This window comes from Microchirus variegatus (genome assembly GCF_963457635.1).
Source record: "Microchirus variegatus genome assembly, chromosome: 21".
NCBI classification, from domain to species: domain Eukaryota; kingdom Metazoa; phylum Chordata; class Actinopteri; order Pleuronectiformes; family Soleidae; genus Microchirus; species Microchirus variegatus.
In genome coordinates, this window is record NC_139822.1 from 8,160,528 (window position 1) to 8,186,349 (window position 25,822).

Genomic DNA, 25,822 nt, shown 5'->3' on the forward strand with positions numbered 1-25,822 from the left:
TCCGGGCACTGGCCAATCACAAGACTCTGTCTTCTGGGGGTGAGAGTTGAGTCTCAAATCTCGCGGCTGGGAAACACCGTCAGAAAAGAGGATTTATATCGGCTCGTTTACAGCAACTAGGAGGTTTTTGACCATAAAAACTCTATGTGAGCTTTAACTAAGCATTGATGTGACAGGTGTGTTAAATCTATCGTAGGAAGTCTCATGTTGGTGGAAAGCTGTGCTCTCTCAGTGAAAAGCGTTGTTCTTCTCTCTGTCAGAATGACTGCGATTGTGCCTCCGACTGCTCCTGTGCCTGCTCCATCTGCACCGGATACAAAGACCAGGTCCAGAGCCAGTCCCATCACCCAGACCGAGTCCTGGATGGTAAGAGTCTGATGTGAATGATAGCCGAGTACACACACAGAAAGTAATAATGACTCAAGAGCCTTTTCTTTTCTTACTTCTGCCTGAGGACTCAGAACTCCATGATGTTGTCCAAGCATTCATTACTCATGCATTTCAGTGCTTGAATAATAGTGTTCTTTTCTCTCTTTTTTGCATCATAAGCAGTTTTTGTCAGGTGCTATTTTGGGAGCTCTTTTATTCTTTAATACCTCCTCTATTTGTGATTTTTTTTTTGTTCTCTTTTCAGGGGATATAGACAACATCACCAGTCTCATTCACTACCATGTCCCAGATGCTAAACTGATTGAGACGATTGGACAGGAGCTGACCTATCTGCTCCCCAATAAAGGATTCAAGCATCGGGCGTATGCTAGTCTGTTCAGGGAGTTAGAGGAAACTCTCTCTGATATGGGCCTCAGCAGCTTTGGCATCTCGGATACATCATTAGAGGAGGTAAAGACGTTCCTCCTCATTGACTTAGTGCTTAAGTACTGTGCTTTATTATCACCAACTTCCATCCATCCATTGTCTCTCAAACTGTGCTATGTGAGCTTCCTCTGGTGGCACTTGGAGGAAAATCAGAAATACTGTTCAAATAACACAGTAATATATTATATTAAATAAAATAATAATAATTCTAGTCACCTTATCTCACACTCCATCTTCATCTAATTTCACTATAACAGTGTGTGAAGTGTAAAGAGGAGGAGGATGAAGATGATGATGAGAGAAAATAATCTTAAGTCCATAGCTGACTTTGCTCAACCTATTTATATCACTGTATTTTAAAGTTGGTGATAATAGTTTTACTTTGGTACAGAAGTTTTAGAACCACTGCTACTGCTTTATTTATAGAGCCAGGTTGCCAGTGCTTTACTTAAGTTAAATTGTGACTTTTTAAGCCAAGTATGGAGCATTGAGATACCCTCCAATATCAAATACTATATTATTTTATTGCTTAAAACATAAATAATTGTCTCTAATATTGATTTATTGCATTTTTTATTAAAGGTGCCATATATAAGAATGTGGCCATAAAAGGTTACTACATTCAAATTCAAAATACCGAGGTCTTTTAGGTTTCGTTTTCTGACGTAACTGGCAACCCGTGGTTGCTCGGCAGCGGAGACTCTTCTGACTGCAATGATTGGTAGATGGCGGTAGGTGGCGCCACATGCCAAAACATGATTTCAAAACATAAAAATATTTTTTTTAATGCAAATATTTTGGCTGTACTGTTGTTGTTGGTGAGTTCAGTTTGTTATATGAACATTATTCCTGAGTCTCTGTGACATATTAGGAGGATTTTATGGCCATTTGCTTTAGATTTATTACATAATGCACCTTTAACTGTCATTTGGCTGATTTATTCACCTTTTATTGTTTTTTTTAATTTATTTAAAAAAGCAAACAAATATATTTGTTAAGTGTTGACCATTTTCTCAGTCTTTTTGTTATTATATACCTACACATGAGGCTCGGGCGGTTGAGCAGGTCGTCCTTTAACTGGAAGGTCTGCACTTTAACTGCTGGTTGTGTGTGATTGACAAACTGCTGTGTATAGTGCTCTATGCTTATGAGTGAGTGAATGCTGTTTTAAATCACATCGAGTGTATATCAAGAATAGAAAAGCACAAAATAAATAACTTATCATTTAAACTGGGAAATAGAATGGAATGTACACTTTTATTGCTATTGTTAAATATTAATATTTAATAATATTCATATAAATAATTGTTGCTTCAATAAAGCAAACGTGCGAGAAGCCACTGCACCAATGGGCACCGCATCCTAATAAATCAAATGAAAAGCTGGAACTTCAGGATGTTATATTTAATGTGTGAAAAACTTTTTTCTCAACAGATATTCATAAAGGTCACTGCAGATGGAGAGGCAGCGAATAATGCCACCACTCCTGGTAAATATCACCACTGATAATATTCTCCGTGGCCTTTTCCTGGAATTGAATCTCTGACCCGTTGTCCTGTCGCTCTCTCTATAACGTGTTAGTGATACATCTGCCTCACACCTTGTTGTTATTATGCTGCTGCGACTGTTGTGTTTGTGTGTGCGTGTGTGTGTCACCACACTGACCCGCAGGGATGTCGACTTGATCCCAGTAGCTTGTATGAACTTGACTTGTGCTGTGGTGCATCATTTTGTCATTTGTCTTAACCCTTTAGTTTGTGTGTATGTTCTGTGTCACACTCCAGAGCAGTGGATGTTACAGCGGAGAAAAAACAACAGCAATGCTGCTGTAGAGGGAGATGAAGGTCAGAGACCCGAGAGTCGACTCAAAAAAACATTTTTATTGTTCAGTCTACTGGACCTGGTCACTCAGATGTATCACACACACAAGGACACATATTTCCTCTGTGCATCAGAATTCTATAGCAATAAATAATTTAAAGGTCCAGTGTGTAAAAAGTAGTGACGTGATGGTGAGACTGCAGAATGTAATCAACCGAGGACTCCTCTACTCACTGCTCTATTTCCCAAGCGTGTCAGGGAACTACGGTGGCCTTTACATACCAAAATGGATGTTCCTTTTGCCACACTGTGGCCGTAGAGACATGGCAATACGAAATGGCAGCTTGCATAACGTGCATAAATGCTTACTGTAAGGCTATGGGAATTTTACACTTTCATTAAATGTCTCTTATATGTCACTTACTGGACCTTTACGTTTGCATGCCATTTGAGTGATCCAGGTCTGGGGAGATGAACATGTTGACTAAACAACTGCACATGGAGATTTTGAGAAATGTTTTGATGCTTCTGTGCGTTTTTTCCTGCACAGCTCTGCTTCAGATTCTCATCCTTACTCATTTAGGTCTGCACCAACTAATCTATTCATGGAGAGAATAATAATAACAACATATTAATTGATAGCGAAAAATAATTGTTAGTTGCTGCCCCCAGCTGAACCCAAGCCTGCTTCTCCAGCTGTCTCTTTTGCAAATGTTGTTTTCCCTCTTTACTTAAATAACTGAAGTGCTAATAAAACCTACTCCCTCGTTTGTGTTCTTCTACAACAGAGAATAACGGTGTGGATGGTGCATCAGACAGCAGTGCAGGAAAGGGCTCCAGGCAGGTGAAAGGTGCCGCTCTGGTCTTAAAGCAGTTCCATGCACTGCTGGTAAAGAGGTTCCACCATGCGACAAGAAGCAAGAAAGACTTCCTGGCTCAGGTTTGTGTTGTGGACAGTTCACTTGGACACGGTGAACACAATTGCGACTGTCAGTGGTCAGAAATCAATGTGACAGTTGGCTCACAAACCCATTTTTGGTGGGTCTTGTGTATGTATTATATTGAAACATTAATACCCATGGGTCATACATTGGCGCAGTGGCTAGCATTATTGACTCACAAGCATGAGGGTCAGCTGTTCAAATGGCTTCACATGTTTTCAGCCGCTTTAAACTAAAAAATAATTTTAAAGTTGTAGTATGTAACTTCTGCTACAGCTCTGAAATGTGTAGTACCCAGAAGTTCATGTATAAGAGACAATGAAGATAGATACTTCTCATGTCCTATAGTTTTTCATCTATTTCATCTTTCATCATATTTTATATTTTATTCTATATTGTATGGTGTCAGTTTTTTTTTGCTTGTTGCTGAATACACACAAACTCTGTCATGTGTGATAGTATTGCTTGACAGAGTCCGTTTGCAGCTGGCAAAAAAGACCAAACAGAGCAGTATAATAACATCGTCAACTCACCAACATGTATGCACTGCAGCTTTAATGCTACAAGCACACGTTACATGAGTCTCATAAAAAAAAGTGCATTGTTCAAAGACATCATACAGCCCATGCATGGTAACTGTAGTGTGTAATGAAACTTCATTATGTCCATCATTGATATTTTGGGTTTGATCTTAGAAAAAATGAAGAATTCAGGTAACCCTTAAAGGTTTATCTACTCAATAATAATAATGATAATAATACAATAGTCTGATGACTTTTGTCAGTTTGGTGAATTTGTGGAACAATTCTGAATTTCTGAAGACTAACTTATCGCTGTAACTTATTTTCAGATCGTCCTCCCTGCCAGTTTCATCCTGATCGCTCTGGTTTTCACCATGATTGTTCCTCCTTTTGGAGAATATCCCAGTCTCACTTTGACACCATGGATGTATGGACAGCAGCTCTTCTTCTTCAGGTTAGAATTTGTCAAATGGCCCTTTTTTTTTTACTTGACATTATTATAGTTGTGAAGTCAGCATTATTAAAATTGAGGGATCAGTGGTGATAACATTTTACTGATTTAGATTCTTCTCATGTCCTCTTCTCTACATAGCAACGAGCAACCTTTTGACCCTAAAATGAAAGCCTTCGCAGAGTCGCTGTTCGGTCGACCAGGCCTGGGCACTCGCTGCATGGAGGGAGAACCACTAGGGTAAGTATCACTTACTTCAATAGTTAGCAGCACTAATGAAGACGACTATGACCTGGATGACTAAGCGCTTCCCAGACAAACCACTTATTAAACACAGTATATATATATATATATATCTATATATATATGGCATGCCATTCAGGAAATTAATCTTTGAATATATTGAATGAAACTTTGAATATATTGAATGAACCTTTGAATATATTGAATGAAACTTGAATATGTGGAATGAAACTCTGAATATATTGAATGAAACTTGAATATATTGAATGAATCCTTGAATATATTGAATGAATCCTGAATATATTGAATGAATCCTTGAATATATTGAATGAATCCTTGACTATATTGAATGAAACTCTGAATATATTGAATGAAACTTGAATATATTGAATGAAACTGTATAGGGTTAGGGTTACCCTAACCCACATATATATATATTCTATATATATACTGTAGATGGGATAAGACAGAATAGAGAAGAAGAGCATAAGATTTTTTATACAAGTGCTTATTAATTAATTAATTATTGTTAAATTCAGAATTAGAGATCCATGTTGTATTTGGTTCTCTTTTGCATGTATACACATGGATCCAAATAAAATGATGCCAGAAATGAACAGTTGATTAAAAGAAAATGAAGAAACATTGAAAAATACCCCCAAATGCACTGTGTATATTAGAAAGGGAAATATTTATGAGTTATAATAACACAAACAAATAAAATGGATGATAAGCAAACCCAGAACATGATGATCATAAAAGGAAATGTAATATATGATAAATAAATAAATGTGAAAAACATGAGAGATATAGATGGGATAAAACAGAATAGCAAAGAAGTGCATGCAAATGATGATGCACATGCTTATTAACATTGTTTATTTGAAAATAAGATGGGCATATTTGTGTTGAGTTTACATGTTCTCAACATGTCCGTGTACTCCAGCTTCCTCTCTTTGTCCAGAGTCATGCAGATTTGTAGTAAGGTTAATTATATTTAAGACTGGCTTAAATGTGAGTGTGAATGTGTGTTTGCCACTGTATGTTGGTCCTGGAACATACCTCTGCCTGTTAGTGCCAGCTGGGATGAAGTATTTCTATTTCTACAGATTTAAAGGCAGCGATTTGACTTTGACACTCGTATTCACACGTTTAACTGACTCAAACTGTCCAGTTTATTTATGGAATTGCTTCTCAGCATTTGGTGCAAAAACAAAACCAGCAGCAATTTATTTGATCAAATTGTTTTTTTGCGTGTGAGAGCACCCCACGAAATGTGAATGTATGATTTTTAATGATTCAGTGACAATAAAGGCACTTTTGAACACGATAGTGTTTGAATATGTTTTATCATCAGTCATACAGTGACTTCAAAGATCTCGTTGCAGACCAGAATACATTTCTTTGGAGCAAATGATAAACACAAAAATACACATGATTATTTCTAGGACTCCACATTTAATTCAGCAGGAGTGCACATATCTAATAGGCAATTTCGTTCCTCTGTTTCTGCTTCTCATCTCTCTTCTCTTTCTTCTTATTCTGTGGTGTTAGTTATGGAGGTCTAACTTAATTTGTTTTTATGGTCAAAAACCTCCTAGTTGCTGTAAACGAGCCGATAGAAATCCTCTTTTCTGACGGTGTTTCCCAGCCGCGAGATTTGAGACAACTCTCTCACCCAGAAGACAGAGTCTTGTGATTGGCCAGTACCTGGAAGTACAACCGCTCTCAGAAGCGCAGCTCCCCCCTCTGGAACGGTGGATGCACTGCTCCTCATTATCAAAACATTGTTTTAACAGTGTTTAAAAATAGCTTCTTCACGACTCCCCGCCGCAGTCCCTTTCATGACTTTGACCCGGAGTCAGACCCAGAGTCAGAAGACACTGTCGCTCGTGAAACACCTCCACAACGGACGTTATTCTTCTTCTGCGGTTCAAGAAGAAGAATACCTCCGGACTAATGCCCGGAGCAGGACGATCGGTTGTTCAGGAGAACCGGTGTTTACGTAACCAGACCGGGTTTTTTCAGAGATCTCGCTGAGCCCGAGATTACAATACAACACAGCGTTCTGAACCGTTTGTTTTGAACCTTCAGAGCTTCTTAAACAAGTTAATGACTCTGATACACACTAAAAAACAGCGTAAATTGGAACTTCCGGTCTAGGTCCGCTTTAAATGACATTACATTACAATCCTCTGGCACCCCCTCTGCTGGTCATAGTGGCAAGTGCAAGTACAAACATACGGACAAACAAACAGTGAAACGTGGAGTGAAGTAATAACCAATTGTTTACTTATTTCCCTTCCCAGAATGCCCTGCAGTAACAACACATCAGAGTGGCTGTATCCTGACGTCTCCCCCGTGGTCAGCAACATCTTACAGAGTCCTGAGTGGAACCAGAGGAACCCGTCACCGTCCTGCCTTTGCAGCACCGGGAACAAGTTGACCATGATGCCAGTCTGTCCGGCCGGTGCGGGAGGACTTCCTCCTCGCCAGAGGACTGATGACACGGGAGACACAATTCTGGATCTGACAGACAGGAACATCTCTGACTACCTGGTGAAGACCTACCCCAGTCTCATCAGAACCAGGCAGGTTTATATTCACATACAATTCAGAAACACTTGGATGAGTTATTCAATGGGACTTCCAATATTAAACTTTTTACAATTTTGCCCATTATAAAAGAAAAGGATTTCACTTGATCACTTGGTCACTTGATTGAAAAATCCTCAAAGAAGTCTGGAAAAGTATGGAATTTTGAAATGTTAAATGTGTAGGAACTTTGCTTCCAGATTCTGGGGTTGGCAGTCCTGATCTTGTTTTTTTACACTAACAGGCAGTAGAGGGAGTGGAAACATCCCCCAATCTCCCCGAAACAAGACATTTAACTATCTGCTTTAATGGTGACATACTTTGGCGAAAAAAAAAAAATACTGTAGACAGGAAGTTGCTAAATGAAGGACTTACAGATAAACCTACACTAATAGAAACCTAACTTTTTTGGCGGAGATAAAAGTGTTAAAATCCTTCTAAAAAGGAAACAATGAAATATTTCACAATCTAAAATAAAAACTGCAGGTTCTAAACATTCTCAACAACAAGCTTTTATTAAACTTGTCATTTTCCAATCCACAGTTTGAAGAGCAAATACTGGGTAAATGAACAGAGGTAATGGTTTTTGTTTTTTATTTTCCCCCATCAGTCTTGTTTGAAGTTGACTTATAACTCATTGCAGTGCTTTAAAGAGACGTTGATAGGAGTAATGAGTATAAATCTTAATGTTAACAGATATGGAGGTTTGTCAGTTGGAGGACAGCTTCCCATCCTGACTGTGAACCCCAGAGACATCCAGAATGTTCTCCATCAGCTGGGACAAATGCTCAACATCACAGGGGTATTTCATTTATATATATATATATATATATATGTATATATATAGTTCATCACGTTATTGAATATTCTGCCTGTTGAGTCACACAGTTGATCTTGCCTTTCACAGGGTTACTCCTCAGAGCTGGCCTTGAGAGAGCTTGGTCCGTTCTTACGATACATGGAAAGTGAATTTAATATAAAGGTTGGTGTGTTGGGAGCAGAACCACAAAGAAACAAAAATATGATGTGCAAAATGTGTGTGTGTCTATTTGCTTTGCAATTACAAACTTTTCAATTTATAAAATCTGACATGTCACGTGGGTCCTGACTAACGGCTGTGAGTGCACGCTCTAATAGCTTTGCCTCCCACTTACAGTAATGAAGGTATTAGTTTACTCGCAGGTCCATGTATTGTACATCAGGGTTGTAATTATTGAATCAAAGGACAGTGAGGCGTATTTTAATTCACTGTGCTCTCCACTGTCAGGTTTGGTATAATAATAAAGGCTGGCACGCCATGGTGGCCTTCATGAATGTGGCCAATAACGCCATCCTGCGGGCCTTCCTACCCCGATCTGCCAATCCTGTCAAGTTTGGCATCACCTGCTTCAACCACCCTCTAAACCTTACCAAGGAGCAGCTCTCTGAAGTCACTGTGTGGGTGCACCCTTTATTCTTTTTTATTATTATTGATAAATTATTGATCAATCATTAATCAATGATTACATATTCTCCATCCATGTGTGCATATGCCAGACATAAATAAAGAGTGGATTAATGTGTAGATAACATGACGAAATGTTGAAACTCACACCCAAATGGACTGTATGTATTATAAAAGTCATTCTGTGTGAAGTAGTAATAACAATAATGAATACAACATCTTCAATTGAACTTCTTTGTATTCAGTGATTACAGGCCAATAAATGCACTCAATTCCCAGCACTGACCGTATTGCTTTGTTCTGCAGGTTGACCACCTCAGTGGACACAGTGGTGGCCATCTGTGTCATTTTTGCCATGTCCTTCATCCCCGCCAGCTTCGTCCTCTACCTCATCCAGGAACGTGTCACCAAGGCCAAGCACCTGCAGTTTGTCAGTGGGGTCAGCCCTCTTGTTTACTGGGTGGCCAACTTCTTCTGGGATATGGTACAAATGATCAATAAATAGTGGATTCCCAAAATGAATGAAATGTGATTTAATAAAAGTGAATATTATCTTTTCTCTCTCAGATTAATTACTGTCTCAGCACTGTCATGGTGGTCGGAATCTTTATGGCTTTTGACAAAAAGTGTTACACATCAACGGCCAACCTTCCAGCACTCATTGCATTGCTTCTCCTCTATGGGTAAGAAATATTAGTTTATTGATGTTTGCACTTTGCAAACTATTATCATATGAAATATGAGATAAAACGTGAATATATTAACATGGTTTGCCCCAGGAAATTGGTTGAGCCTGGTGGAAAGTGCAAGCGAGTGATATGATGACAGAATTACAGAAAGAAATTTCGAGTTAAAAGTTGCACATTTTGGCACTTTTTGAATTGAAAAATTGTCAAAAGTCAGATAAGGAAACAATATCAGAGTACAGCTGTGCAAACCAATCGACAATAATAAATATGTATATTAGTGAACAACAAGGTAAGGCTTTTGGGTTCAGTGTTGCTTGGCATAACAAACACAAAGAGGACATGAGGAGCAAGTGCAGATGTTGCAGATTTAAATGGTGCTGTAACCATCTGCATAACCATGAGTGAGAAACAGAAAATAATCAAGTAGAAACTAATGCCGTGATTTCTGTCTGTCTTGTGTTCCCTTGCAGATGGTCAGTGACACCCATGATGTATCCTCTGTCCTACGTCTTCAACATCCCAAGTACAGCGTACATCTCTCTGTCCTGCATCAACCTGTTCATAGGCATCAACAGCAGCGCCGTCACCTTTGTGCTGGAGCTCTTTGAAAACAATCGGGTGAGGACTTATATCTAATAAAATATTATCAATATTATATTATGATTATGATTATTATTTTTTTGCCTTTAATGGACAGGCTTAAGAATGTCCAGAATTGGACATATCAATCTTATATAAAAGCTGTCGTGAAGATTGAAGTCAAAGTCTAACGGCCAAAGTCGTGCTTGGATATTTTACAGCTCAAAGCATTTTGTCAATATTGTACATGATTAATTGATTGTTTTTTTTATGATTGTGTCATACATTTAGAATTATGTCCAGCTCATAATGGGCTTACAAGACATGATCATTTAAACAGCAAAAAGCCAGAGTAAAAATCACAGACAACGCAAAACAAATAAACCTTTTTCCAGGCTTTACAAACAAAGGTCGTCTACTTGTGAACACTAAACTTAAACATCCATGTGATTCTATTCTGTTCACCAGAATATTTGAGTAAAGGTGTTCTCACATCATCATACTAAGCACAATACAGACATTTACTGATAAACTAAGACCCACTGACTTCTTGATATATTTACTTTAACATAAGGCTCAACTCAATAATTATGCTTCATTTGAATATATATTGTAATTTGGCTTTGAATATAAATATGTTGGCAATTTTTCTTCAAATTTATCCAGTAATTTGCATTAATTGTGTTCTCACTGCACCGTGAGTTATTAATACCAATGTTTTATTGCAATTAATTTCACAGATGGTGTTTTTTTACTGTATTTTTTTGCACCACTTTGAAAATTATTTAAAATGATTTGAATTTGGCTCAGACAGAGACAGACAGGACAAAATGAGACTGATATTAATATATAAAATGTAGTATAATTTCTGCTCTTTGGGGTTAAATGTGAATGTTTGTGTGTGAACAATTGTGTTTCCAGTCTTTGCTGATGATCAATGAGTGGCTGAAGAAAATCCTGCTGGTGTTTCCTCACTTCTGCTTGGGTCGAGGACTCATAGACATGGCCATGAACCAGGCTGTTACTGATGTTTATGCTAGGTTTGGTGAGTATCATCATTATTTCATCATGGAAAGCATAATCAGAGGCCTTGACTGCAAAGATGATTTAAAGCTCCCATAGACCGGAAGTTCCAATTTGAAACAATCAGTTCAGCCACTGCTGAGAATGCTGGGTTTTATTGTATTCTCTGGGCTTTACAAGTGCTCTGAACACGGCTGGAATCATTATGTAAGGATCCCGTCTACTGAACGGCAGATCCTCCTGCTCCGGGCACTAGTCCGGGTACATCCGGTTGCATACATTGAACCGCAGAAGAAGAATAACGTCCGTTGTGGAGGTGTTTCCCGAGTGACAGTGTGTTCTGACTTTGGGTCTGACTCCGGGTCAAAGGTCGTCAAAGGGACTGAGGCGGGGAGTCGTGATAAAGCCATTTTTAAACATTGTTAAAACAATGAATAGCAGTGCATCCACCGCTCCAGAGGGGGGATCCGCACTTCGGAGAGCTGGTGTGCTAATGATGTCACTTCCAGGTATTGGCCAATCACAAGACAGTTGGGAAAGCTCTACGTTGGCTGGCCAATCACAACACAGTCTGTCTTCTGGGGGTGGGATTTCAGTCTGAAACAGTGCAACTGATGAGAGCTTCAGTGAGGAGAGATTTCTATCAGCTCGTTTACAGCAACTTGGAGGTTTTTGACCATAAAAACAAATGAATGTAATATGATAGGACCACTCAATGGGAGTTTTAAAATGAATATCAGGAATCAGAAAAAGCTGCTTTTTTGAAAGGTTTCTTCTTTTGATTGTGTACATTTTCCATTGGAAGCAATGGGCCGTTTTATGAAACAACATAACTATTCACTTGTTGTGACCTTCTGCTCCTTAAGGCCCCTTTATATTCCATTTACATCTCAAACATTATCTCTGTCACTACACCTCTGTGTGTATTTTGGGTTGATATGGATGTGACACAATACTTCCTCTAGAGGGCAGCTTCTTGATTCAAACAGACAGAAACGAAAGCTGATTTCGCTGCAGTGGAAGGAATGTAAGACCACTGAGTGTAAGTCGTCCTATTAATGCAATAGTATGTGTGTAGTTTTGGCCGACTGCAGCGCCACCTAGTGACTTGGGTGACCAGAGACTGCAGTTTCTAACTTTTTTTAATGGAACATTTATTATGTACAGTAAAATACAGTGTATGAAAGTAAGACATTTTTTTACAAGACAAAAGACAAAGAAATATATACAAAAATAACCCAAATTATATAAATTATATAAAAAGGAGGGGTAAAGTCCATTCAAGGCTTTAAAAGCAAATAAAATAATTTTAAAAAGAATCCTAAAATGGACAGGCAGCCAGTGAAGTGAAGCTAAAATAGGTGAGATGTGCTCGTACATGCAGCATTCCACAGGGTGTGAAGCCGAGTGCAGTCACGCTTCCTTTTCTGGCTGCAGGGACAAGTCAGCGAGTCTCTGGCAGACAGTTTGAAATGCCCATATAGACTCTACTTTGAGGTTTTCCTGTCTGGTTGGACTATTGACTATACTCTCCCCATGATTCACAGTGATATTGCTCCATTTGGTGCGGGACGAAAATGAATGGAGTGTGGACAACGGGCTCTGTTGTTCGTCTCTGTCTTAGTATAAATGGGCCTTTAGTCTTGGCAGATTGTTAAATACAGTCAGAATTGGTTTTGTGGAAGAATTATGTCCGTTAGGGCTAGGGCCACATGGTGGAGCACGAAGGTTGCCAGTTCACATCCCAATTTGGACCTTTCTGTTTGGAGTGTGCATGTTCTGCATGTGTGTGCGCGTAGATTTTCTCCAAGCCCACAGTCCCAAAACATGCAGAGCTTAATTGGACACTATAAGTTGACTGTGTGAATTTGAGAATTTGGTTGATTTTCCTTCAAGGCTCAGTATAAAGTGGAAGCCAATGAAGGCATGAACCATTCTGTTTTTTTCTTTTTACTCTTTGAATACAAGGGTTTATTTCATCTTTGTTTCCAGGTGAGGCGCACACAGCAGACCCTTTCCAGTGGAACTTTGTGGGGAAAAACCTCACGTTCATGGCTGTGGAAGGCTTCGTCTTCTTCATTGTCAATCTTCTCATCCAGTACCGTTTTTTCATAGGCCACTGGTATGTGACTGGCATCATACAGATCAGTTAAACAAATGTTATTAACTGCTTAAAATGTGCATCGCTTTTGTACCGGAGGATGTTCTCGTGACCCTCAGGTGGTCACATGACAACCAGACTTCCGTTCAAGATGGAGACGACGACGTGGCGACGGAGAGGCAGAGAATTCACGACGGAGGGAGCAAAACGGACATCCTGCAGATCAGAGACCTGTCGAAGGTAAACCTCACCGAAACGCAAACATCAATCCTATAATCACACTTTACCTTGTAAACAGACACATTATTTCTTTTTTATTAACCCATTTTATCCATAATTTTCACTCCAAGTACCAAGGGGAAAAAGTAGGAATATGCTAGAATACCCATGTTCAGGAGTTATAGAGTAATCCTGCTAACTGGCTGACAATCAAACAAAAAAAAACCAAACAGCAATAAATACACATCATCCTTGGCATGTATTTATTGTATTTATAGCACAATCCATTTTCCTGGCCTGATGTCACGGAGCAGCATACACATTGTATATTTAGTTTTGTAGAATTTATTTATTTATAGATTGATTTTTAAGCCCATGAACTGTAGCATTAAAAGAAAATCACATTTTGATTTATGACACAAAGAAATGAAAGCTGCAGTATTTATGTACTAGTGTACTAGAGAAGGCAATTTGCGAAATTGCTTCCTTCTGCCCGAGCTTACGTCAATCTTGCCTGCTTGGATTGAATGGAATGAATGACGAGAAGATGAAATGGATATCTAAATGATCAGAAAGACGATCATACACTTTGTGTTTACTACACCTTCAAAAACACCCAAACCTTCCAACCTTCCTACCTACCAAACTGCACGTGCACTGCTAACGTCTTCACTGCCAGTGTCATAAGGTTTGGCAGAAGATTGGGTTTTTGTGAAGACATCGTCACTGCAGAACAGCCAACCTCTCTCCACTCTAGTGTTTGTGATGTCATCCGCTCTGCTGCAGCTCTGAACCTTCCACACAACACACACCATTGCAAGAATCTGGAATAGGCTTTTTTAAAACTGTACCTGCAAATACAAATGTGGAGGTCATGCAAGACTTGAATTGAGGGATGAAGGTTCCACTTCATTTTGAAGTTTTAATGATATTTCCATGCTGAAGTACTCTATGTGGAGCCATCAAGTCTTAGAAATTGAGAAATTATCTCTGAAAAATACTGAATAATGTCCTAATTGTGCTGAACATGTTGACGTGTGAATGAAGTTTCTATGTTGAAATGATCTGGAACTAGTTAAAGGACAAATAAAGGCAGAATTAGGAGAAGAAAATGTCCACTAAATATATATCACACCAACAAAGTGAATTATTGTTTGCCGGCTTTCTCTGCACAGACGTATGTGGGCAGGAAGAGGGCAGCTGTGGACCGGATTTGTGTGGGAGTCCCTGCAGGAGAGGTAAAGTCACTGAGTTCAGTGAGAGCTGCTAATCCTTCTTCTTTTCTTATTTCTCTCTTTCTGTTTCTATTTTTGCGCTTGGTCTAAAGCTACAGTCTGACTGGGCTCTGACGCAGACAGTTCGAGATGCAGTTGTTGACAATTTAGCGTCAGTATGAAGACACGCATCTCTGGCTTTGTTTTGTCAATGTGTGTTTTATACAGTGGTGGAGGAAGTACAAAGGACCAATAAACTCAAGTTAAAAGTAATTAATAACAGTATTAATATTTCAACCACTGTTTGAAGTGGGAATAATAAGTGTTCTCCCTTTATCCATATGAGCTCTGTCTGTCTGTATTACTAAATCAATGACACCAATTAGAATATAAGACACCAGATGTTCCAATATTTATTCCGTATTAAGATAACTCAAAACAGATGTTTCCCATTTTACCAACTTGTATAACACTTTCAACAATATTTAAATTTAAAGCACATTTTATTTTTGTTGTTATTTTGCCGTCCTCCAAGACATAAATGAGAATATAAGTAAACATGAGTGAACATTTTTAAAAACATTTCCACTATATATTGTGCTTGTTTAACAATAACAATAAAACCCCTTATTGTATAGTAGTTAGTTATAGTTGTTTTTAAATATACTTAAAGAACTGAGAAAAACAAAAGTACATGCCAAGTGTTGCCTAATCAATAATCCAACAGCCTGTAACATCACGGATAAACTTGTATATTTTGATGCTACTGAAAACACTTGCACATGTTATGTTAAACATTTCAAATGATAATGCTCTTATTGTGATCATATCCATCCATCCATCCTATTGATGAATGTTTCTCAAACTTTTTAAATGGGGGACCCACTTTATATGAATATGACAAAAATCACAACCCGAGTCAGAAAATATATATAATGAAAACACACATTTTGACCCTTCAAATCCATTTTAGATGTCAGCTTTGACTGGATCAGTGGACCACTTCCTCTTTCATCACTGATTACTTTTTAAACATATCATGTGATTAAATAAAATAAATGTGAAAATATACCACTATACACCTTCAAGTAGGGTAAGTACAGATACAGTATTTGCTGATAGACGTAGTGGTGGAACATGAAAGTAGTAATTTGCTTTTTTTGTTGTAATCTATTAAAATAAGAGGAAATATGTGAATTTTTGTTTTAATGTAGAATATCAGAGGCTGGTGAGTCAGAGTGTCAGCTGAGTTTGTTCTTGTGTTAGGAGCCCGATTGCTTTTGTCCCCTCAGTGCTTCGGACTCTTGGGAGTTAATGGAGCTGGAAAGACGACGACCTTCAAAATGCTGACTGGCGACACTGATGTTGGCTCCGGGGAGGCAACTGTGGCTGGTTACAGGTACATAAAGATCAGTCATAGTCAGTCCTGGAAAATACAACACCAACCATTTTCAGGGCTGAAGTATGTGTGTGTGTGTGTGTGTGTGTGTGTGTGTATTCTCGTATATTTGTTACCTCATCTTTTATGTCATAAACTTCATCATAGAGACCAAAACATAACAGGTAGAATCTCATTTCTGAGGTACTGATTAAATTTACGACGACCAAATTTGGATTTCATCTCTGACACCCTTTTGCATTACGTGCATCTGCACAATACCATAGCCTGTGATATCCTAAAATAATGTACTATGTCAACATATATTATATATTAATATAGTTTGTGTGTGTGTGCGTGTTCCAGGTGGGTAAACAATGGAACGAGTCCAATAAATTAGAAATGCTAAAGACACAGAAGGTCATTAAAATGTAATCCACTGCCCGGAATTAGAATCATTCTGTAATAAAACCCATGTGTTTCTCTAAATAGGCCAAGAAATAAATGAAAATGTAAGACGGGGCTTAAATGACAATTCATTTTTTGAAGGCCCAAACAATGAGTAGCCACCGAGCAGTTATAATAAAAAAGCCTTTTTTTAAAGCTACATCATTAATGCTCAGCACATTTCTAGTAATAGATATAATACATATTACATACATTTCCTTTTTTCAGTTTGACATAATTAACCCAATGTCCTTGTTTTACTTTACGTTTATTGATGTACTGATGATAGACATAATGCATTCCCTCGTCTAACTTTTAAATATGTGTATTTTATGCAGATTTTTCATAAAAATCAGCATAAATCAGTATTTATGATATCATCATTTCTGCTGAGACTCTTATTTTGAAGGGATGTAGCCTTCGTTTTGACTTATTAGTTGGTTTGTTTCGATTAAAATTAAGATATTGTTTATGGGCTTCTATGATTTAAAATTCTTGTTGAACTTGTTTACACCTAAAGTTCGTAAACCACTCACTCTCCCACACCAAACCCCATAGAGAAAATCAGTGATTTAAGCTCGCGGGGCCACAGGAGCTGCTGGTCTACTGCTGCCTCGTGTGGTCACTTTATGTCACTGGGGGAAGTGCGAAGCCTGTTACAGATTTGAAGACCAACCAAATGTCCATCGCTTCCTATGGTTTATACATTTTTACTTCACAAAGACACACACGCACGCACACACGCACGCACACGCACGCACGCACACACACACACACACACACACACACACACACACACACACACACACACACACACACACACACACACACACACACACACACACACACACACACACACACACACACACACCTTTCTGGATCAGGCATTTGATTTCCATCCTCACCTCCATGAATCACCATGATCAGGCTGACATATCACAACACCGGCACAAATTTCCCCTGTGTTTTGCCCGTGTCTCCCTTATCTATCTCAGGTGGACGCTGACGCTCTGAATGGCATGTTGTGTCTTTTTTTCCCCTCTCTTCTTTTTTTTAACAGCATCCTGACGGAGATTCTCGACGTACACCAGAACATGGGCTACTGCCCTCAGTTCGATGCCGTCGATGAGCTCCTCACCGGCAGGGAACATCTCTACCTCTATGCTCGTCTCAGAGGAGTTCCTGAATCGGAGATTCCCAGAGTGAGTGCGACTCCAGTTGTTTTACGCCTCACACCGTCTCAGCTCGACTCAAAGTGTTTCTGAACACAGAGCGTGACGTTAATGTGGAGCGTAATGCTGTTATTGGTGTGAGCAGATTTGATTCCCAGTGTCAGTATATGTCCATAAAAGTCCAATAAAATGACTTGAACTCTGGGTGAAACTTGTTCCCTATGAAGCAAATGTATTATTAAGCATGAACACACCAGGAAGACAAATTACTCCTCTAAGTCATTCATTCCTCCTGAGTTGCTGAATGCAAAGTTTTGCACTGCCACTTCACACACCAATGCACTTTTGCTTTATTTATTATCATATTTACTCTGTCTTTAATATGGTTTTGATTCTTGTTTTTTTTTTTTAATTCTGATCCTCTATTTGCTTTTTAGTAATTCCTATTGACTTGTTTTATCATATCTTATAGTATGTTGTATTTATCTTGTATAATTGTGGTATATGTGATCTTGGACATTAAAAAATGCAATTTTTCTGTAGGGGTTTATAAAGTTTTCTGTATCTTGTATTAGCCAAACTTATGTTTTTGAAATGACTTGTTATAGCTCGGTGGTAAATGCATTCGCACAACTATTTTATGATCAGCTCAGTTAGTCTTAAAAAATAGGTTAGACTAAACTATATCGGTACATTCTATGACTTTAGAAAGTGATTATTTTGTAAGTCCAACTAAAACAACAATTTCAACATGTAAGTCCAACTTATGTTGTACTGTGGGCCAGCCCATGTCTTCGTGGAAAGAGAACCTGGCTTTTAAGTAGAGGTGAGTTTTTTTTGTTTTCAATTTTCATAGGTCAAGGGCTGCGGTACCCCTGAGCAAGGTACTCAATCCCCATTGTCCCTCATTGATTGGGTTAATCGGACACATCCAGTGGACTCTTAGTCCCTGTCTGATCAATGGGTTGCATCAGGAAAGGGAATAATGCATAACAAAAAAATCTCTGCCAAATCAAATATGTGACTTATTAGCAAGTGAGGGTGTCGCCTTGTGAGACAGAAGCTAAAAGAAGAAGAAAATACAAAGTCTGATTGAAATTGTACTAAATCCTGTTTCTCAAAGTTGGACTAACACACCCTGATAATGGGATCAGGAGTCATATTACTACAGCTTATATATTTTCAGTCCATCTGAATTCCCATCCCCTGGCTTAAACCCGAAAATAAGTTCATGGATTGGATTTAGAATGGCGCTAAACCCGAAACTGCTAACAACTCACACTCTTAATTCAATATATGAAGAGTGTGAGTTCTTTATATAGAACCCCCTACACTCTTAGAAATAATGGTTCTAAAAGGGTCCTTCTACAAGGGCTGAGGTTCTACCTCCAAACCCTTTCATGAAGAAAGGGTTTTTCAAGGGTTGTTGGTAACACTAATGGTTCCAGTAAGAACCATTTTAATCCAGAGAACCCTTTAAAATCCCTTTCCCGAATAAAGGGTTTTGAAGAAAATAAATATGAGTAAGCAGTGAGGTGCAGAAAAACAGAATTTAAAAAGGAATTTGTGTCTGATGATAACATTGTATAAAAGAATTCAAATAAATTATAAAGGTCAGGTGTAAGCCAGGTTAACAAATACATATAACATATATAATATAATAATATAACAACAATATGTTAACTGATATTAGCATAAAAAGTAGTATTAGTTGTTATGAAGCTCTCAGTGAACAGCAGAATTTGCCCTCATCCTAAAACATTTTGTGTAGAAAGTTGCTTTTAAAAACACATGTCGTGTTCCCCTCCAGGTGGCAGAGTGGGGCATCCAGAAGCTGGGGCTCACAGAGTATGCTGGCTGCTGTGCAGGAACCTACAGCGGAGGCAACAAACGTAAACTCTCCACAGCCATCGCAATGATTGGCTGTCCGGCTCTGGTGCTGCTGGTGAGTTAGCCAGGAGCTCATGAGCCCCATATTTTGTTTTCAAGGGTTTTAGGCGAGGGTTTTATCACTAAAATGGCTCCAATGGATCCAGATGGGAAGCCATATGGGTTGAGTCAAGCTTGGCCTCAAATGTTTAACACATTGGCAGGAAAAAGCTCCATTTAATTCAAGCTGGCAGGAATGTAAGATCTCAGCCATATGCTGAGCGAGATAAGGAGTTGGTCCCTGTTCATGTCGAATTACAGTATGTGAGCAGAGAGTCAAGTTTGTTTGTAGCTGTGGGTTTTGTTGTGTGTTTAGGACGAGCCCACAACAGGCATGGACCCGCACTCGCGTCGCTTCCTGTGGAATGCCATCATGAGTGTCATTCAGGACGGCAGGGCCGTGGTGCTGACGTCGCACAGGTTCAGTATCTGTCGATGAAATGACACAAAACGTTGTTTCCTGCTCTGTCAGTGAAACCGTGTTTGTTATGACTAACAGAAGTTGTTTTGCTCACAGACACAAAAGAGCAGCACTAAAAAAAAATATATATATATATATATATTTTTGTTGTTTTCCACCAGCATGGAGGAGTGTGAGGCTCTCTGTACCCGACTGGCTATCATGGTTAATGGGACTTTCAAGTGTTTAGGAACAATTCAGCATCTCAAATACAAGTAAGAGGCTCTGGATGTTCTTGGAGCATGTGCTTCATTTACATCAGGACATTGGGACTTGGAACTGGGAGTGATTACACACTCCCAGTTCATTTCAAAAGTGATATGTTGTGCATAGAGTACAGTGTTTGCATGGTGTGTGTGTGTGTGTATGGTGGTAGCCATATTGAATCTGTATTTGGGTCAATGACATGACGTGTATATTTTTGTGTCCAAGTCCATTATATATATATATATATATATATAAAAAAACATGATTTAATCTTTTCATGACATCTATGACTTTATTCTGCAAAACCTATTAATTTTCATGCATTTTTCAGTAAATTCAAATAATTATATTATGTTTTGGCTTCTCAAACCCCTAAGATATCAGGTGATCCAGCTGTCCGAGCAAGTGAGCAGACTAAGAAAACTATTAAAAAAGTTATTTTAATAATGATAAACTCAAATAAATAAAATACTCGGGCATTATTTTATGTTTGAAGTCTTTTGAATAAAGTTATACGTATTCGTTCTAAATAGTTTTAAAGCTGCTAAAATAACTGCAAAACTTTTGTCCAGCAATTTACATTTCCTAAATATCAGGGTGGTGCAACCATATGTAAAATGTAAAACTCTTTATTTCTTAAAAAAGTGTTCTGTGTGACCTTCATGACAAGGGTAGAAAAATAATGCTTGCATCAAAACCGAAGCTGTTTAATTTGAGTTTAGTTGCAATTGTCAGGTGGCACAACTGCAAGGAATGTCAAGATATGATGCTATTCAAGGCTCTAAGGTTATCCATGACACTTCTAGAATGTTTATTAGTTTTTAATGGAAAGATATTACACACTTTAAATCATTTTGCGTGATAATTTGTACATTTTAGATGCCAATATCACTATCAAAATTAGCATGACACAGGGCAAGTATTAACAATGATCCAGCTGACAACTGTGCTTTGATTACGAACTACACATGCTCCGTGGACTTAGTCATAACATCTAGCACATAAGACACCAGAGGCACACGTTAATATCAGGTGTGAATGCATGTGGTAAAGAGCTATCTGATCCCAAAATGAACGGAGAATTCTAATGCCAGCCGTAAAGGGGGCCTTTGCAACCTTCCGTAAGCATCGAAACACGTTTAGCTTGTCCATTGTGGGCTACTGTAAAAACATGGTGGTCCAAAATGGCTGCTTCCATAGAGCTGACACTTAAAAATTAAGTATAGTACTGAATAGTATTTTATCTTCAAAGACAAATAATTTCACATACATTTTACACACTAGATCATTAATTAATGGGGGAAAAAAAAGCATTGTGACTACAGCCATACAGCCTTCATTTTGTCTAATCTGTCATTTCCCTTGTCCAGATTTGGTGACGGCTACATAGTGACCATGAAACTCAAGGCAGCTAAAGTTGGCTCGTCCCCAGAGCTGGAGCCTGTGGAGAGCTTTATGGAGAGCAGTTTCCCTGGCTGTGTTCAGCGGGAGAAGCACTACAACACGCTGCAGTACGAGATTGCCTCCTCCTCCCTCGCCAGGATATTTCAGCTGGTGGTGGCCAACAAAGATAGGCTGAGCATCGAACACTACTCTGTCTCGCAGACAACACTGGACCAGGTATGAAGACCACTTTGTTTAACAGTTAGTAGGCAGGTTGCTGTGGGTGACTCGTGGTGTCTTTGTATAGTCCCTCTTTACTAGAATAGAAAAATGAGTGCAGGTTTCGAGTTGCACGCTGCACTGAACACTTTAAATCAAGCAATATATTGCAAAACCCAACAGACTGAATAGATATGATCCTTATACTGCCCCCTGGTGTTTTCACAAGTATGGACACAGCCAGTGTGGACATTATTCTAGAATTGCAGCTAGAGGAGCTCTATTAGTTTATTCTCGCTGCTTCAGGACATTCATACATATGCACTTGGCCACTTTTCACTTGGGTCCTTTTTTCTAACTTCTTCAATGCTGTGTATTTTACTAGTTTTAAGTATATTGAGTATATTTAAGATTGTGATTATGTTCCCTCTGACAATTTATTAACTTTTACACAGGATTAAATAAATCTTGAAAAAAGGTGTAATTTCCTATTTAAAGCTATAGACCCACACCTCCCCCTCCCTCAAAGTCCAGGGCAGGAACGGCGGCGGCCGAGGTGATCCCGACAACACGCGCTGCTTGTTGAGCTCAGTAACTGCAGAGTGATACGTGCTTTCACGTCAGAGTCTCCAAACACCACAAAAAGTCCGAGATGTGCACGACTCCCAAGCCGCGACAGCGATTGACGAGGCGCACGACAGAAGACAGACAGGTCGCTCGGCCAATTATTTTATTCGGTCCGAATATTTTAATTGGTCACACTTTTATCATAATAATATGATAATTAAATAATGCTGAGTTTTCCAAACGTGGTGGGTTTATCTTACGTTTTAGAGTGCCATACGCTTATTAGGAACAATTTAAGATTACAAAAGAAAAGTGTAAAAATGCAAGAGAGGTAAGTATAGCTTTAATACATGAAATTTAAACTTTCTGTAGCCAAAGGCGGACAGAGTACACAGCTTCATTACTTGAGTAAAAGTACCGATACGCCTTGCTAAATTTTACTCAAGTACAAGTAAAAATACTGCAGTCAGATGTCTACTTAAGTAAAAGTACTGAAGTACTTGAGTATCAAGAGTACAAGAGTAGATTTTCTAAATATTGCATTACTACTGCCACAGTGCTTACATTAACGTATAGAAACGTCCTACATGGAGTTCTGAAAAATGTTCATGTTAATACCTTGAAGAATGTAAAAGGAATTGAAAGTAAAATCAAGTCATTTTCATCTTTTTTACCTTTTATGTTGCTTTATTTAACATTTCTCACTTGCCCACAAAGCAATAGCACAATGACAACGCTCTGACAAACCTCTGCGAGAGTTTTCATGGATTTGTTGCATCCACATTTGAACCCGACTGTGTTAAACACACAGCATATACTCAAGAACATCACAACTAATGCTCAGTTTATATGAATGTGTAGTAGTGAAGTTTTATTTTGGTAAACACAGCAAACACTTGAAGCGAACACTATCATTAACTTGTTCAGAAATGTTAAATAGTCTGGTGAGGTGGGGCCACGCGCTGGCACATTCCCGGGATGGACCTGTTGTGTCTTCGTCCATGGTTTCATCTCTCAACTAAATCTGACCATGGAGTTGTTTGTTTTAGTAACGAGTACTCACGGTTATGGATAGAAGTGTATTGGAGGAAAGAGTACAATATTTGCCTCTCAAATGTACTTGAGTAAAGTCATGAGTACTCCCCAAAAATGATACTCGAGTAATGTACAGATCCCCATTACTGTCCGGCTCTGGAGTGGACCCAACGCGCATCGCTTGCATGGTACGGTTCGTGTCATCGATGCGCGCCGCACAGCCTGCACGTGCAGGCCCTATTTTGGAAAGTGAGTGTTGGGTGAGCGCTGGGCGTGTGTGTGGACGGCGCATGTGCAAACAGAATTTCCGCCCCACCGGTAGGTGGAGTGTTAAGTCCCACTCACCAAGCAGAAAAAAAACCATTTCGACAACAGAAGAAGTAGTTGCCAAAGATAGTCATCCGAGCCTTGACCTGGTGGCCCTCAAACTTGCTGACTCTCGGCACACCCAGACTTGTGCCGCCATCTGATGGTGAAGTCAGATACTACAGGACCCTGACTTTATGCAAATCGCATAATGAGACGCAAACTTCGGTATGTGCGCAGTAGTGCAAAGCATGTCTTTTGTTCCAATTCCATCCATCCATCTTCTACCTCTTTATCCTCCACACGAGGGTCGCAAAAAAATCCTTTTAACTTAATCACTTTGTCTTTTGTTCAGGTGTTTGTCAACTTTGCCAAGCAACAGACGGGGGAGGACGAGGATGTTGCATTGTACAGACGAATGGCAGCAGGAAGGAAGGATGTCAAGATTTCGCCAGGGAAGAGGAAAACATAACACACCCAAATACGTGCACCACATGCAGACGCATATCAACCTGAGCTCTAAATCTTAGAGGTGTTAATCAGTTAACTAAGGTTTTGGGAATAGAGACAAGCCTGACACATGCTATTTTAACTTTAATTCCTCACCTGAAAAATGGGAAAGGGGATATTACTATTCATACTGACACGTATGAATATGTATATTGTATGTTAAATTAATAATTAAGCACCTTAGCAGTATTAACTTTATTCACCCTGTTTATTATCAGTGTCATTTAATGTTACAATCCAAAACATGTTTACTACTGCTTTCATTTGCTGTCGTCAAGGTTAATTATGCATTTATTTGTCTGCCATGTTTCATACATCGCCATTTCATGTTGAGACATTCTGTTTTGTATCTGGCAAAATAAACTTTCAACGTGCTTTCTACTCTTTGGCTGGTTGCCTTGGTTTTTTTGCTGATTTGTATTACACCTGACCCGAATGGAACAGTTCTCGAGGTATATTTGAAGTGCTAGGTTTCTCATTAAATATTTCAGAGCTGCCTTGCTCCTGTTATATAAAGGATGAAGCTACTGTGGGTTATTTGGAGTTGAAAGTATTTTCACTCTCGCTGACCTACAGTAATTCTTCTGACCTCCACTGAAAAGCTCCGTAAGCTAACTGCGGGGTCAGTGGAGTGGCTTTGCTCTGGGAATGAAGGCAACATCAAAACCTTATCAGACCAGCATTTATCAGACCCGTTGTCCAATTACTGCTGCTACCGAAGGCTTCATTGCCTCAGTTTCCGTACAAGTTGGAGGTAAATGTCCCTTTTCCATACCCATATGGTCATCTGGACAAAGCTGTGTTGCTATGGAAAACAAAATAAGTTAAAAAGATACCAAGTAAGATATCTGTCTATCTCGTTTTAAATTCAGCTTTTTAATATTATTATTTGCTGGACTAGTCGTGGAAAGGGAACTTGGCTCATAACTGGAGGGTTGTTGATTTAAATCCTGACAGGTCGAGGGCTCGGGTCCTGGGAGCAAGCAGGTGTAATCCTAACCCAACATCCACTGATCCCCATTGATTGGGTTTATTAGATATTTGAATTGACCCCAGCTACAGCGGACGTACATCCAGTGGACTCCTAGTACTGGTACTAGCTAAATGGAAGGGTTGCTCCTGGTGTAAAAAGCGGGTGATCCATTTTTTAACTAATGTTTTTCTCTATCTTCATCATCCTTTGCCCAAGTAGTGATTATAATTGGAAAAGAATGTTGAAGATGAAGCACCCCGGGCAGAAGGAAAAGAGAAAGACCACAGAGAAGGTTCATGAGTCGTCGTGAAGGAGGCCATGAGGACAGTCGACGGCACAGAAGACGACACAAGGGAGTGGACAAGATGGAGGCAGTTGACACTGTGGTGACGCCTAAAGGGAGAAGCCAAAAGAACAAGTAAAAGAAGAACACTGCTGAAAGTGAGGTACTTTAGTTTGGCATCCATAAAGGCTGGCTTTACGCGACAACGCTCCCACATGAAACCAACAAAATATGTTATCAGATGTGCCTTTCATTTAGACGGCGACATCGTTTTTTGGGGCTTAAAAAACGCCCCA

At 39.1% G+C, this 25,822-nt stretch overlaps 1 protein-coding gene across 1 annotated transcript in view; it reads left to right on the forward strand.

The window, feature by feature from the left end:
* LOC310942454 (retinal-specific phospholipid-transporting ATPase ABCA4-like) overlaps nucleotides 1–24,252 on the forward strand; it is a gene marked incomplete at its 5' end in the record, with an annotated part of 46,943 nt that extends 22,691 nt beyond the window's left edge. The window contains 26 exons of the mRNA XM_083907841.1: nucleotides 261–366; nucleotides 635–840; nucleotides 2,251–2,305; nucleotides 2,601–2,660; nucleotides 3,426–3,577; nucleotides 4,429–4,553; nucleotides 4,692–4,790; nucleotides 7,103–7,384; nucleotides 7,932–7,964; nucleotides 8,085–8,190; nucleotides 8,296–8,370; nucleotides 8,656–8,825; nucleotides 9,139–9,316; nucleotides 9,400–9,515; nucleotides 9,992–10,139; nucleotides 11,022–11,145; nucleotides 13,116–13,245; nucleotides 13,344–13,464; nucleotides 14,619–14,681; nucleotides 15,950–16,056; nucleotides 17,543–17,684; nucleotides 19,465–19,599; nucleotides 19,900–20,003; nucleotides 20,166–20,258; nucleotides 21,621–21,870; nucleotides 24,116–24,252. Coding sequence (XP_083763967.1) covers nucleotides 261–366; nucleotides 635–840; nucleotides 2,251–2,305; nucleotides 2,601–2,660; nucleotides 3,426–3,577; nucleotides 4,429–4,553; nucleotides 4,692–4,790; nucleotides 7,103–7,384; nucleotides 7,932–7,964; nucleotides 8,085–8,190; nucleotides 8,296–8,370; nucleotides 8,656–8,825; nucleotides 9,139–9,316; nucleotides 9,400–9,515; nucleotides 9,992–10,139; nucleotides 11,022–11,145; nucleotides 13,116–13,245; nucleotides 13,344–13,464; nucleotides 14,619–14,681; nucleotides 15,950–16,056; nucleotides 17,543–17,684; nucleotides 19,465–19,599; nucleotides 19,900–20,003; nucleotides 20,166–20,258; nucleotides 21,621–21,870; nucleotides 24,116–24,232 — 3,297 coding nt within the window. The 3' untranslated portion in view covers nucleotides 24,233–24,252. The remainder of the gene's footprint in view (nucleotides 1–260; nucleotides 367–634; nucleotides 841–2,250; nucleotides 2,306–2,600; nucleotides 2,661–3,425; nucleotides 3,578–4,428; nucleotides 4,554–4,691; nucleotides 4,791–7,102; nucleotides 7,385–7,931; nucleotides 7,965–8,084; nucleotides 8,191–8,295; nucleotides 8,371–8,655; nucleotides 8,826–9,138; nucleotides 9,317–9,399; nucleotides 9,516–9,991; nucleotides 10,140–11,021; nucleotides 11,146–13,115; nucleotides 13,246–13,343; nucleotides 13,465–14,618; nucleotides 14,682–15,949; nucleotides 16,057–17,542; nucleotides 17,685–19,464; nucleotides 19,600–19,899; nucleotides 20,004–20,165; nucleotides 20,259–21,620; nucleotides 21,871–24,115) is intronic.
* Nucleotides 24,253–25,822: the final 1,570 nt, after the last annotated feature.